The sequence below is a fragment of the Cnephaeus nilssonii genome (assembly GCF_951640355.1).
Source record: "Cnephaeus nilssonii genome assembly, chromosome: 10".
Lineage (NCBI taxonomy): Eukaryota > Metazoa > Chordata > Mammalia > Chiroptera > Vespertilionidae > Cnephaeus > Cnephaeus nilssonii.
This window is the reverse complement of record NC_137081.1, coordinates 56,986,332-57,002,090: the sequence shown is the minus strand read 5'-3', so window position 1 is coordinate 57,002,090 and position 15,759 is coordinate 56,986,332. Positions and strand designations below refer to the sequence as shown.

At 44.0% G+C, this 15,759-nt stretch overlaps 1 protein-coding gene across 2 annotated transcripts in view; it reads right to left on the bottom strand.

Annotated features, from left to right (window-relative positions):
• The window catches only part of ACVR1 (activin A receptor type 1), a 129,425-nt gene that overhangs the window by 32,835 nt on the left and 80,831 nt on the right, over window positions 1–15,759 (bottom strand). For both annotated transcript variants that reach the window (XM_079782914.1, XM_079782915.1), the window contains exon 4: window positions 2,077–2,340. In XM_079782914.1, the coding sequence (XP_079639040.1) occupies window positions 2,077–2,340 (264 nt within the window). The remainder of the gene's footprint in view (window positions 1–2,076; window positions 2,341–15,759) is intronic.

Here is a 15,759-nt window from a genome sequence, read left to right as displayed (position 1 = left end):
ATCCTGACCACAAAGTCTCCCAAGTCACAAAGTGTTAAAACTAACACACTTCCTAACACCTGGCCAATAGCCCAGTCATTTTATCTAGTATTCATTTAGACACAACTGGAAAAATTCCACTGAGAATCAACTATATTAATGCATGTATATGAGAGTGCTTTTAAAATATAGAGTACTATACAAATCTCCAGTGCTACTCTCATTAACTTGGATTTGATCTGTACGGATATTTTATCATCAGCCCCTTGCAGACAGACATTATGCTCTACTCTCCCTAGACAGTGCTGAGTTAAGACCAAATTGCCCAATCTCTCCAACGTATCCTAGATGTTTGTTGCTGAATTCTCATTGACCTTTTTATATCATGATTTCGCCTAGGAACCTATTCCTTCATCTGTTTTTTTACTCAATGTCTTCAACATTCATTCACTCATTCAAAACATTCATTCACTGACTCTTCAGGCATTCTTTCTTACATTATCCATCCAAATGCTCATGCACTCACTCAACACTCACACACCACTAAAGCAAATATTCTCAAAGACTTTCTACCTGCCTAGTGAATTCAATCAAATTTTCTTATTTGGATAGTGAATGTCCATAATTAAAAGATCCCAAAACAATAATTATTTCTGAATTTCAGACCCCTTCATGACATTGTCTCCAAGCCCCATTCTTCCCAACATATGTGACTTACTATTTTCCATGTTCCTGGCCCCTTCAGTGATCCGATCTCAAGCCTACTTTCCTTTATACATTTCTTTTAACTTTCCGAATCCAACTAATTTAATCAACCACTTGGCAAAATACCCCATGGCACGTATCACTTGTACTATAAAGTGTAAAACTAATTATATACAACATTAAATTATAAATATTACACCTCTCTAATTAAATTAGAAATTCCTTAAGTAAAGAAAATAACTTTTCTATTACAACTCAGAGGCTAGGAATTTTTCAAAGTAGAGATATAATTTTTGTGTGAATGCAGACATTTCTTCATGTCTCCCCACTCTATTAATAACAAGTAAACTCACAAAGTTTAAGAGTACAGCTGTATTCCATCACGTAGCCTTTTAGCTGTAACCATTTAAATACCTAATCTCTCTTTTAAAAACCGTCTTTTATTATTCAAACCTATTTGCTTATCAGAATTTAACCTTTTCTGTATGCCTGAAGGTCATCACCATAATTTCAACAATTACTGTAATGTGATCGTGCATCAGTCTTTTTCATTTTTCTGTCTTCTCCCTTGCTGGCTGACATTTCCAGCAATGGATGCTCCCACTAGCTTCTCCTACTCCATTTTTTGGGTTGATTCTTCTTTTGTGAGAGCAAAATTAAATAACCATGCCTATTAAAAATGTACGATATTATTAAAAGTAAATTTGCCTTAGAGTGAATCTACACAGACTAAGGTACATTAATATTTGTAGGAATTCTGAGATAGCAATTTCAGGCTCATTTTATGGGGAAACAACTTCAGAGGAGGACTGATTTCCATTGGCTATGGAATCCACATTGAATATGACACAGAGAAGATTCCACATCAACTCCAAGGTTCGTGGGAAGTCTCACACAGCTTCATGTTTCAGTGATGCACCACTGGGAATAGGACGTGAGCGTTGAGTGAGCCTTTCTTTGTCTCCTTCCTTATAAAGAGGTTTTCCACTCAGGCACCTAAGTCTTAGGTTTCATTTTCCTCCCTACACACTCAACTCTTGACTAAGCAGAATGTTTTCAGAAATGTTGAATGGCATCCTGGCTCATTAACTGGAAAGGTATCAGGAACTGTTGTCCACCTGCGTGTAACTGCTGAGAGAGACCTGGCCAGCCAAGATGTCCTTGAGGTGGACATCGCCTTATTGACTTTCCCCAAAAATGTCCATCCTCCTTTTAGGTTCTACAGGTTGTGCCTTTCTCTTCTCCACCTAGAACCATCTTCCCTGTCACCCAATGCCTCTGGTTCAAAGAGTTGGAGGAAAGCCTTGGAGCCACTCCCATCTTTAACCCACAGAGAACCAGCACACCACCAACAAAAATCCTCCATCTAGAAACAGACAAGTGCGTGAGAACCTTTAGGGGGCAGCTGGGCCGTGATGTTCCTGTTGCACCAGTCCCCTTGGCAGCACTCCACGGCCTGGCCGGGCGACGGCGGGGTCTTACAGGTCATCTTCCCCTGCTCGTAGACCTGGAAGCAGCCTTTCTGGTAGACATGGAAGCCATCGTTTATGCTCAGTGAGGAGAAGCACTGTTGGCCTTCACAGTGGTCCTCGTTCCCACAGGAGAGGCCTTCACACACACACATGTACAGCTTGGGGTTCACCTTGGGCTTCTCATCTGCAAAAGGATAGAGAGGAAGAGGGGGAGTCACTGAATGGATTATATACCCATGGGGTGGGGGGCGGGGGAATAAGACAGTTTCTCCAAGATCATTGTCCACATTCTGTGGTCTTGTATCTCTCACCTGACCAACTACTAAATAATAATCACTTCTCAGTATATAAACTCATTTATATAAGCTGTGTACTCTTTTAGATTCTACTAGGCCAAAGACTGGTTATCATTTGTCCACAGGCTCCAGAAAATGAATTTCTCCCACTGTGGTTTACGTGTTATCTTCGGCCCAGTGGGCTCTCATCTCCTAATCCCTGCATCAAAATAAAATGTTTTACCAGAACATAATGCTCATCTCTTTTATTTTGTGTAAGAAAAAGGATGGTTCCTAAATATAGTGTGTCCCAAAAAAATGAATACACACTTTGAATAATTATAAAGGCAGTGTTTATTAAAATACATTTCGTTTTGAACCTGGAGAATATTATGCTAGGCGAGGTAAGCCGGTCAGAGAAAGACAAGTATCACATGATCTCACTCATACGTGGAATCTAGTGAGCAAAATAACCTGATGAACAAAATAGATCCAGAGACATGGAAGCATGGAACAAACTTCTGAACCTCAGAGGGAAGGCGGGGGAGGGTGGGTGGGAAGAGATCAACCAATGAACTTGATGCATATATGCATAACCCATGGACACAGAAAACAGGGTAGTGAAGGCCTAGGGTGGGAGGAAAAAAGGGGAGATACTTAATACTTTCAACAATAAAGCTTTTAAAAAAAATACATTGCGTTTTCAAAATTGAGCTATTAGCTGTTAAGTGTGTATACGTTTTTTAGGGACAACCTATATATGGCAGCTGTTAATGCCCATTCCTGCTAGTTCCACACAAATCTTCATGAACCAGTAATACCAAGAAATGGTCACGTTCCTGCTGTTACTGGTCTGCTTCAGTAATATACCACAAGGTAAGAGTTCACAAGTCTAAAATTACAAACCCTTATTATCAATACTTTAAGAGATGCCTAGACTAATTTTTTAACAGTAATAACACTGAAGATTTTACGTTAATTACAATGGAAATTCATAGCTGCTTACATATTTTCAAGTGGCAGAAAAAAAGTTTGGCACCAGTTACGGAGGATGAGGGCACAAGAAGACAAAGGGAACAGAACAATGTCTGAACAATAAGGTCACAGATGGGATCCAAGGCACAGCCCGCACCTGGTGGGTCTAAGACGCAATGGAAAGAGGCAGAAATGTATCATCAGGGAAGCAGTCCCAAGCAGACTCCTGTCTCTTTCTGAAACCCTCGTTTGCAGTCTCATTTTTCATATGCTCTTTCTCCCCCGGGCCCTCTTGTTCGAATGATTAGTTCAGCCTTGCTGGTCACAACAGTTTCCACTAGTTACTAGCAGGGAAGGAAAGTGAAAATATAATATAAACAGCCACGTCCTAGAAGCCACTGATTAGTTAGCCGTGGCCGCGGTCACCCTAGCACTGTTCATATAAGGACATTCAGCTCTCCGAGCTCCCTGGGATGGTCGAAGGCACAGACCGTCCGCCTTCTCATCCTGAACCCTCTGCCACAGGTCTGTGAGATAACTGCTTCTTTCTTAAAATAACCGGTCGGGTGGCTGTGCTTTTAAGAGACCTTAAGGTAAGGTCTTTGAAAATGTCAAGTTCATTTACACAGATTTGCGTGGGTGTGCGCGGAGATGTGGGTTATCTCAAAAAGGGGGGAAAATGGCATTCTTAATCTTTCTTCTTCCCTCTTCAAAGTGAAAATAGTTCACTGCCCACTGAAATGTGGGTGCCTCGTCCCACAGAGTAAGTGCATGCAGACACAGACACAAGGCCTTCTATTTATAATTGACTTGCTAGTTCTTTTGAAAACCACAAGGGGCTTATCCAAGAGCAAAGACATGCCTGGAAGCAGAAAATCCAAAATAGCCGCTGACAGTATATGTATGTCACCAACTCACCCCCGAGACTCAAAAGCCCTCAGACATTTTTAATGAGCAAAAACTTTAATGACCCAAGAGATGGTCTTTATTTTCCCTGCCTAGAGAAATCCAAGAGAAATTCCAGCACCAATTTATTTCGATGAGGATGAGAAACATATATATCTGTTGACATAATCCAGCAAAAAGTTTACACTTGCCAAAAGCGAGTTGAAAGATAATATTTCTAGGGAGTCTAGACATGCTTGCCACTCTCGAATGGCACAAAGCTGGCTGAGGGCTGCCAACTATGTTGCCCGACAGGTGATGATTCTTTGGAGAGAAACGGATGGGCAGAAGGGAGGAGGGTGTTAGTATGTCATATTGATTTGTTTGTGATCTACAGCAGGGAATTAGAAAGGCTATATTTAAAAACGGTGCAATAACGCAATTTCTGTAAATTCAAACATAAGCATCTATTTTAAAACCCTAAATGTTTTTTAAAGACTACATATATCCAAAAATACATACCTAACACATTAAAGAGGTTGTGTCTGTTAACAGTAAGTTGGGGTTGAGGGGTTAGAGTTAGGATGAAGAGGTAAAATAAAATAGGAGATTGATTAGCTGTTCATAGACTGATAATGGATTAAAGAATACAAATTACTTAACTTTCCATACCTACGGTGCACTAGGAACAACTATAAACAAATACCATTGGCCCTCCATACCCACGGTTTCCACATGCACAGATTCAATTAACCTCGGAGAGAAATATTTGGGGGGGAAAAAAAGTTATGTTGTTGCTGATGTGTCTATACAATGTAGTTAAGCCTACAATGATCATACAGACTTTTTTTCTTGTCATTATTCCCTAAACAATACAACAACTATTTATATAGCATTTACAGTGGATTAGGTATTGTAATCGAGAGAAGACTTAAAGTGTATAGGAGGATGCGCATAGGTTGTATGCAAATACTATGCCATTTTATATAACAGACTTGGGCATCCACAGACTTGGCAGGGGGGGGGGTGTTCTGGAACCAATCTCCAGAGGGTACCAGGGGACGGCTGTAACTCTAGACAACAGAGGGCTCACTGGTCATTGATCCTATGGAAACGGATGGTCCAGAGGACCAAGTTATTAATGACACTTTGTGGTTCTAGTAAAAACTGTCAAATTTTAAAAAAAACAACAACACGCAATAATAATACTTTTTCTAATGTGCTCTCAGAGTGAAGTCTACTTTTACAGTTACAGCCCAAACTGAACTCTGCATCCACAGATGCAAGACCTTTCCAAGGTCGGTAGTTTCTAACAGGACATGGGGACTGTCAGAGGTTTGGACTGTAACCTAAAGAATTTTGCCAGAATTGAACAGCCTCAAGTAAATATGGTCTTTAGTGAAATTCAACCCACTGTACTCACTATGGGGTCATAAACTAAGTCAAAGGGGTTCATTCATTTCTCGGTCTCTGTGAATCTTTATATTCCTATGGTGGTTGAATATAGATGATTAGGGTTAACTACTTCTAAGTTAGTGATCCTTTTCAGTAAGATGTCAAAAAAACAACAGTTTTCATATCCTCCCCTTCACAATCAAGTGAAAAGAAAAAAAAAGGAGGAAAGACAGCTGTTAATGATATGTAATTATTAACTCAAACTCAGATATAGAGGAGCCATGAGCTCAGTCCAGCAGTTAGCTCATGGGGAAATATAAAACTTTCACCAACTTCGTCCTATTTTGTTTCTCATCCACATTTCACCCTCTGAATTTGTACATTCCCACATAACTAATGAGCAGAGCCCTTCATGTATCTATTTTTCATATACAGACAAATATAAAGACCCTAGATTCATTCCTAGGAACAGAAAAATGACTACATGCGCACGCCTGCACACACGCATACACGTTGGTTAAATGACACTTTGGCAACTTGATCCGGCAAAGTGGAATAGTCAAAGAGATGCCAAAAGGATTTTCCAAGCTAGGATTACTAATTCAACAAAGTTAAAAGCAAGGTAGCAGCATTTTCAGATCTTAATATTCACAATTCTAAGGAACACAGCTGGCCCCAGAACGCCCATGACTCACTGTTTTATAAAGTCCTGTCAAATTTTGGGAATAACCATAACATGTGTGGGCCTGTGATATTTTACTTGGGGCGGGATTGTGGTGGGAGGGGAGTAAGGGTACGAGAATTATCACAAAACCCCTCTTCGGGCCAAAGGTAAGTGTCTGCAGACCTCTCACCTCACAGACTATGATATGAATACGGTGCACAGCAAGGATAATCGTCTTCCCACCGCATACACAGGAGGCGCCACAGCTGATAGGAAGTATTTCACACCTGCCTATGCAAATAACCAGGAAGTGTCCTGGCAGAAGGCAAGTCTACTCCACCTAACTAACAATCATTTCAATAATTTAGTCATTTAAAAGTCAAGCCAGAGGTATTCCCTCTCTGAGGAGCTCGCCCACATTGTCTGTTCTAGAAGGCACCTCCCAGCATTACTCAGTGTTATGGCTGGCACCGCGTGCCCTTTGTATCTCCGAGCAAGGCCTAGCGAGCACACTCGCCTGCACCTGGCTGGGAGCAGCAGAGTTCAATGCCCCTTGGGAGGATCCAGGGCTGGCTCCCCAACCAGAGGCGCAGGCTCGGGATCCAGGGGTTCACCACAGCCGAATCTTTGAAAAGATCTGTTTTGCTCTGGGTAACACCTCGCTATCTGGGCACACCTAGTCTCATGGCCCAATCCTAGCCTGGCAGAGGAAGAGGCAGAGCAAAGAGGGCCGTGGACTTTTCAAACTTGTCCACAGTTTGGGATACTCTTGTACCTCATAGTAAAAGCGTTCACCTGTGCGTTTTAAGTGGGACTTGAGCAAACCAGGCACAACAGGACGAACTTGGACTTCTTCTCCCCAATGTTCTCCCTCTCTCCCTCGCACCTGTCTAGTCATGCTCTCCCTAATGCTTTAAGGCTTTTAAACTGATCATCATTCTAAATGGTGCACAAAACCCCACATTTCCTACTAACGTCTTTGACACAACAAACAAATGAGGAAATGCTACAAGGAAACCAGCCTCTAACTGTGATCCCAGGAACAGCCTGAATTTCTTATGGGCTCACCTCAAAGTATCACAAAAAAAAAAAAAAAACACAAAAAAACAACAACCCACACACATGGTTATTAGAGGGTGGTTATAAAAGTCCAACAGCTCAGAACTTTATAGGCTAAAAAAGGAACGCCAAACATCTCTGGACTCCTTCCAACAGTATCAATGATTCATTCATTCGAAATGACGGCTTATATTAGGGCTTATAGATATGGGAATCCTTCCATGGTCTCCTAATCCGAGAGTACAGTTTGGCACCTCTCCAGAATCTGAAAGCATTTGAGGTCTCTGGCATTAAACAAAGGCTTAAGGAAGGATTTTGCAATGCCAGGTAGCACTGCCAGCAAGCCAGCTCGTACGACAGAAACACAGAGGTCCGTCCGGAACGCCTCGTGAAGGGCATCTGACGGTCTGGCAGCAGGCAGGCAGGCGATGTGCTCAGGGCTGAAATACACCAAGTGCCCAAATGCTCTCATATAAATCACTCTTTTTTTTTTTCTGATCAGAGAAATTGATACTTGGTGAAGTTGGAAAGCCAAGGAGAAAATGTGTTCTAGGAGTTAAGAGAGAGAAGAGATAAATTTGAATGAGATCACATTATATTCAAATGACAACAAAATAATGGTTTTAGGATTTCCAAGGTTTTGAACTCATGATGCCTCCACTCCAGATGTGTTCTTCCTCAAGGTTCCCTAACTCAGCCAATGCCACCCTTATTCAGATGTACAAGCCTGATGCTCTCTGGCTTCCACTCCTCTCAAAATTGACACAATCATTCATCTGGCCTACAAAAGTCCTGGTGGATCTGATCTCTGCCTCTTCAGCCTTCCCCCAGATCTCTTCAGTTCTTAGAAGGCCTCTTCCTGCCTCAGGGTCTCAGGTCCTTTAGGTATGGAATTCCCTCCACCTGGAATGCTTAGTTCCCTCCCTGCCACACCCCCCACCAACTCCCTAGTTAGTTCTTAGGCTCCCCTCAGATCTTCCTTACACGTCATTTCCTCAAAGAGCCTTTGCTCACACAGCCAAATTTAAAGTAGGAACCACCTGTCCACACTCACAAACATGTGTGTACACCTGTTCAATGTCCAAGTCTTTCCTCTAGACTGTGAGCACCATGAGGGTACGAACCGAGCCTCCTGTGCTCACCATTACATACCCCTCAACCGCCTCAGTACTTGGCAGGAGCACCACCAGCCTGAGGACTATTTGCTTCAGAATGAATTTTCTCTTCACAGAAAGGATTCAGAGGTGGGAAGAGACATGATGCTGGTTTTCAGAGCAGACTGAGCCCAAAAAGTCTTTAAATGTCAGCAGGAGATCTTAAGGCAAGGCTTAGTCACCTAGCCAGCATGTCTGTGCAAACGACTCCCTCCGAGAGCAGCTTGCCGCGGCCTCACATCTGCTCACCTACCCGGGCTCACAAGTGTGGAAAATCCATCCTTCTTGGGGTGTGCTGGGCTTTTTGTTTGCTTGTTTGTTTGCTAGAAGAAAGAGGTAAAACATAAGAGTTCCTGAAATGGGGAATTAATACATTATAGAACAGCAGGGCTCTTACAAGTGGTCCTTCCTTGGATGGTTGATTTAAGGACTTTTAGCTTCTACGATCAAAACACAGTAAGTGCCTGACTCTAGTCGGCTGACAGGGGTCATACGGGGCTCGCTGCTCGGCAGTGAAAACCATGCCCCTGGTCTTTGCTGCCGTTTCTCTCCTATTGGGAAAAGAACGGCGTGCTCAGCAGGCAGTGGGGAAGAGCGAATTACATCATTTTCCCCCTCTTGCTTTGCTGAAGGTGATAAGGATTCCGAAGTCATACTGCACTTGAACTGCTAGAGCTGAGAGAGGGAAAAAGTGCCATCTGTTTATTTTGTGTCTGGCTGACTCCCTGTCTGTGAAATAATCCCTGTAAATGAAGCCTATTGCAGCAGCCACACCTTCCATTTCAAAGCCAAAAACGCAGTCTGTGTTTAAGTGACTAACATTATGAGGTACTGACCTAAGACAATATCGGTCTGTCTTTTCCGTGTTTTTTTATGATCCCTGAATGGATCAAAGACTTGCCTTTAACCCAGATGCCGTGTCTGTGAAGCAACTCCTGAAGGGCTATGAACGTGGGGAAAAGAATGACCCCTTTCTTCATTTGTGTTTTCAAATTTCTTGAATCTGCTTCAGAAAAGCAAACAATTACAAGGCCTAATGGAAATGACCTACTGAGGAATTCTTGTGCAGAGAACATACCCCCACCTCACCCCGCATACTGACAATGCCCGTGTCTGAGGGACGCTCCAGTCACGGAAAGTAATTGTACCACAGTCTGAAGGAGGAGGGGAAATGTCCTGGTGGATTATACACATTTCATAAAGTCACTCCCTGTTCAGGTTTAGGAGAGAGCCAGGGATATGGGACCACCTACAGAATGCTCCTGCCTAGGTCTGTTCCCAGTGTAGAGAGGTATTCCTGACCCTTTAGTTGTTCCTGCTCCAGCGAAGACTGCCTACCCAGGGTCTATATGGAAAGTTTTGGTTTTAACGGAAGCCTTAAACAAGGGCTAGATGGGAAAGGACAGAAGGAACTCGGGGGCGGCTTCAGCACCCAGCGCCCACCTCTATTTCCCCTCCGGTGCCCTCCTCTAGACCTTTTTCTCGGGGACTCAGGGAACAAACAGGCCTCCAAGGTAGCCAGTCTTTGCTCTGCTTAGCATCTGCAAGCCGCCACCACACTGCCACACCCTTTCCGGAAGCTTTCAAACCACAGAGATAAACCCTTCAAAAGATGGGCACTGCGCCAATTTGCTGAACAACTGTCTTACAGAACCAGCCTCCAGGCACTGTGGAACCCAAAAGCTAAAGGTGAAAACTGCGGAATTCCTCAAATTCCTCCTCCCTGGCTCCCTATCCTAGCCGACTCCAGAGAAAAGCACAGAGGGAACAAGGTAATTTCTAGACTATTTCCTTTCCTGCTCAGATGAGGCCGCAGAGAGGAAGATACTCAAGGGTGAGAAACTGGGCAGAGCCCAAGCATCTCTCATAGTGCTATTTCCCTTTCCCCCGATTTCCCAATTCATGTCCCAGGGCCCTAGCAGAACTCCATGAAAGGTTAATGAAGAAAGGAACCCCATGCCTTCCATCCCATGAACATAAGCCCTGTGCATCTGCATTCCAGTCTTTATCACTTGACCTTTGCATGGTATATCTTCTCTCCCCTATCGGTCTAATTAATAGGATTCACAAGAATTTGTTAACTCCTAAATTTCAGACCCTTAAGAAGGCTTATTAGCCATAAACTTAAGATCCAACAGTCACCATGAGCGGGTGGAGTTTGGGTCATTGTCCCTGAGCCCACAGAAAGGCTCCAGGTGTCCTTATTCATTTGCCTCTCAGCATAACCATTATTGCTTGTCTCATTTTCGGTTCTTATAAGTGTATTTCTAGTAGCACATGATCTCATTCATCTAGGGGAAATAATGAACAACATAAACTGATGAACAGAAACAGACCCGGAGACAGGGAAGCATCGATCAGACTGTCAAACCTCAGAGGGAAGGTAGGGGAGGGTGGGGGTAAGGGGAAGAGATCAACCAAAGGACTTGTATGCATGCATATAAGCCTAACCAGTGGTCACGGACAACAGGGGGGTGGGGGCATGCGTGGGGAGGGGTTTGGGATGGGAATGGGGGGATGAGGACAAATATGTGACACCTTAATCAATAGAGAAATTAAAAAAAAAAAAAAAAAAAGAAAAAGAAAGAAAGGCTCCAGGTGTCAACCCTGAAGGTAGACACCGAAACATTTCTTTGTGGTTCTGTGAACCAGAACTGGCTTTTCAAACACTCACTCCCTCCCCCGCACTCTCTGTGGCAGAGCACACCATTCCCAGCTTCCACAATCATCGTGGGCCTGGGCAGAAGAAAGGCAGCTAAAGCCGAGACGTGTCACGAGGCCACTGGCGGGAGAGCAAGAATATCTAAACACAAACCACGGCGAGAGCCACAGGCCAGTGTTTCCGCAGCTTCTCTGGCTCCTGGAGCTGCAGAGCACTGACGGCCTAAAGATAACCCAAGTATTTACGAAGGGTCACTTTTAAATAGTAGCTTTAATACCACCAGTCATTTCAGAAGTATTTCCTTCCAGAGTCTGCTTCCATCCACACTGGCGTGCCAAGCATGCCCAACAATGGCAACCCGCTGAAGAGATGAAAGCCCAGAAGTAAATGGAAGGAGTCCCAAAGGGGAACAGACAGCTCCCAACACGCTGCGACTCTATTCTGTGCCCAAATTTGGACTGCTGAGAAAGAATAATTTAGCTCAGAGACACCTTGTAGAAGTGATCGACTGACAATCGTGGGGGATTAAAGAGCAAGTAGGAAATTAGTTTATCTCAATTCGTTTCTAAGCGGAGGCAGCATAAACCATGGATGGCCACTATCCAGGAGTGCTCGTAGGAAAGCCTTTCCCTCCAAGAGAAAACTCTACCTCTCAGCCTATTGGACCACAGTTTGGCTGAGCAAAGAGAACTGTGTGGATTCTTCACCACATACTGTACATACACAGCCACTGTGGCCACCCACTAACCACAGAAGCGCCAAGTAGAACAGCTCCGAAGAGCCTACTGATTTTTTTTTCCTTCCTTTTAAGCCAGAGCCAAGGTTCCCAAGATCTTCCTAAACACCACTAAAATCTACCCAGCCCCTCACCTATCCACCAAGTGAGTCCACACTGTCCTCAATGGCAGTCAGCCAGGGGCTGGTGTACAAGGGACAGGTGCTCAGTGAGCTATTTTCAGTTGCTATCAGATCAATCTGGAGCTGCACATGCTCAGTAGGCAGGCAAGTTTTGGTTGCATTTCAAACTCTGGGCAGCCAAGAGACATACACCTTCCACAGCTGCCAGGGCAACCAGCTGCCCGGTGCTCCTCCCAAGACAGGAGCAATGAAAACAGTGTAACCTGGCCAGCCAACATGCCAGTGAGCAAGCTGTACTCCCGTCTCACTGCCCGGGTTATTCCGAGCTGGGCTTATTGACACTCCATGGCAACGCAGGAACAAAGGGCCAGCGAGAGGGATTTAAATGTCTCCCAAAAGTTGCTAGAAAAGTCAGCAGCTCAGACATCTGCTTTCATAATAAAAGTAGCCGTGGAGTTATTACTAGGTGAGCGTTGTTTGCCGTCACTGTTATTGTTTGTGAACCGCCTGGACCAAAGGTCTACTCTTTGAACTAAGGTTTGGGGTTTTTTGTTTGTTTGTTTGTTTGCTTCTTTTTGTTATTTGCCATCACTGAATTGGAGGCCTTCGAAAATGCAGCGTGTGGGCTTCCCTGACGCAACACTGCAGGGGGACCACATTTTTCTCATCCCTTTACCTTTCATCTTGCCATTCCCGGTGACCCACTTTCACCCACAACTCTTCCAGAACACACCAACTGCCCCTACTTAATCTTTCAAGAGCTCTCACTGCCCCCACGCACAAGACCCTGCCAAGCTAGTAGGGCCTCATCTTTAACCGGAATCCCTTCTCCAGGCGGCTCGGCCGGTGGGACTTCCCAGGCAGTATCCAACATCACCTCGCTTCTCTGGGCTCGATCCCTGCCCTGCCTGACAAGTCCTTCTCAGTCATTCCTTCACTAGTCCCATGCCTGTTCATCCTTCCAGACCGCATCTCCCCGGGCTGGTGTCCCCAACCCAGCCCACTGTGATATGGAGGCCCTTTCTGCCGATGTCCCTTGTGCCGTCCTGTGACCTTCGCCTTATCCAACAAGACTGTGACTCCTTGTCATCAGGAACCACTTCTGGTTATGCTGACATCACCAGTGCCTGCCAGTGTACTCATGCTGACTGATCAATTAGAACAAATTGTCTTAAGAAATAACAAGTGTTGGAGAGGTTGTGAAGAAAAAGGAAGCCTCATGCACTGTTGGTGGGAATGGAAATTAATACAACCACTATGGAATACCAGTAGCCCATGCGCGATATCATGTGCAGTAGGCTGCCCGCCGCTTCTGCAGGAGCCGGGAGCCGCACTGCTTCCACGGGAGCCAGGAGGGACCTGTGCCGATCCCGCAGGAGGCGGGAGGGAGCCGCGCTGCTTCCACGCCGGCCCCCCTGTCTTTGTCTCTGTCTCCGCTCCAGTCCTCACCTGCATGCACAACCTCCTCCTGTCAGACCCGTTACAGTGTCCCGGCCCAATTTGCATATTTCCTCTTTTTATATATATAGATAGCATGGAGTTTCCTCAAAAAAACTAAGAGAGCTACCATATGGCCCAGCAATGCTTCTTCTGGGTATCTACCTGAAAATCTTGAAAAACATGATAGAAGAGGGTAAAGGGGGTCAAATATACGGTGATGAAAAGAGACTTGACTTTGGGTGGTGGGCACACAGTGCAGTAGACAGATGATGTATTATAGAATTGTATACTTGAAGCCTATATGTCAGTAATCCTATGTCACCCCAATAAGTTTAATAAAATTTTTAAAAAGAATGTAAGATTGTCTTTTAACTGAGTGTCTTCCCCCAAACTCGGAATAAATGCTTTGAAAGCATGTGCTCTCTTATTTCCTCAGCCCAGATCAGATCCTGTCTCATAATATTATTTTTTATGTTGCAATAATAATTATTATAGCCAACATCGTTTATTCATTTGTTTGTCAAATATTCATTGAACACCAACTACATGCCAGGCACTGTCTTAGATACTGGGAATAAAGCAATGGACACCACAAAGTCCCGGCCATACTCTAGGGCTCACTTGGCTCCTCACAACTACCCTGCTCCTGTCTCCACAGACCACGGTGGTAACAGACCCTGAGGGGTGGAGTAACACATACACAGAGAGACACAGTAAAGAAGACAATAGCTCATGTGTTTGACTTTGTCTCTCCTGAAAAGGGCCTGATTCTTACACATGACCAAGAAAGAGCCCTCCCTTCAGAAGATACTCTTTGAGTAGCAACAACACCATTTAACTATCAAAAATTTACCCTAATCCTCTGCAAATCTGACATTATGAAGCACATGAACTAGGACATGATAGGAAAAATAAAGAGAAGCCATGACCGTGTAACTCTATATGGCATCTGTGGCGTTCTTCATCAAAGAAGTCAACTTCTACACTGGATTGTGGGCATTTTCCCCTGTTTTTTAATTTATAACTTTCCTGAATAAATCAGATTTTTTTTTCTCATTCAAACAGACTTAGTGTAGGTACCAGAATTCAGGAAGTAAAACAATGGCAGCAAAAAAATAAATAAAAGAGCCCATTTCATACTCCAAATTACCATTTGAATAAAAAATACTGAGTTGTGTTGTGTGTGTGTGGTTTTTTATAGGTGAATTTCACCACCCCATTCCCTAGAGGACTTCCATGTTCTTCCTCCTATTCCTTCTCTCCTTCCCACATCCCCCACATACACAGATCCTAGGAAAGTCCATGCTCTGCTCTAACCCATAACAAAGAATTAGAAGCAGCATTACCATGGATCTGCAAAACACCGCTCTGCAGAGCTCAGATTCAGCCGATTAGAACAGGCAGCAGCTGCTGCGGTGTTATGACCAAGGCTGAGAAAACACAAAGGTAAACTTCCCTCTTCCCGTCAAATCCCCAGCTTCAAGAGAGAGGACTGTCAGGCCACAGGAAGTTATGAAAAATAAAAGGTCCTAGGCCAGCTTCCTCAGAAAATATACAGGTGAGCTGTCAGAGCCTTCACCTGTGGGGAGGGGGGACTTCTGGGCAGTGAGCTCTTGGGAGCAGACTGGCGTAACCTTTTTAAAACTATGGGTAATGACCCATTTGTGGGTAGTGAAATCCGATCTAGTGGTTCAAGACAAGGTTTCTTCCTTCTTTTTAAATGAAATAAAACGCAATAGAACAAAAAAGAGAAGTAATAGGAGAGGACCTTAAACTTAGCAAGTGATTACTGTTTCATGAAATTTTTGTTTCATGCGTGTGCGGGTCCTAGTCTAAGATGTTTCTAAATGTAGATGCACTGGATCTAACTCTAAAATGCTTCCTACTGTGAGTCACTGTGAAGAGTTTGAAAGCCACCCTGCCCTGTGTCTCACACTATTTTGGAACTGACATGCGATCTGAGTAATTATGACTATTTCACATAATCATTATCTGTGGAAGCTCGCCTGCGGTCATGCAGGCAGCAGAGGAAAGCTTCGGAGGACAGTTAGCAGTGTTTTGAAAGCTAGAAATTAATTTTCAATATCTTTTGTTTTCCATGCTGTTTATTTCTTTCTGCTATTTATTTCTTTTTAAGAGTTAAAGTTGCTTAAAAAGTTCCTGGACCCAATGTGTGTGTGTATGTGTGTGTATATGTGTGAGAGAGAGAAAAAGAGAGACCAGGCTTCCTCATATC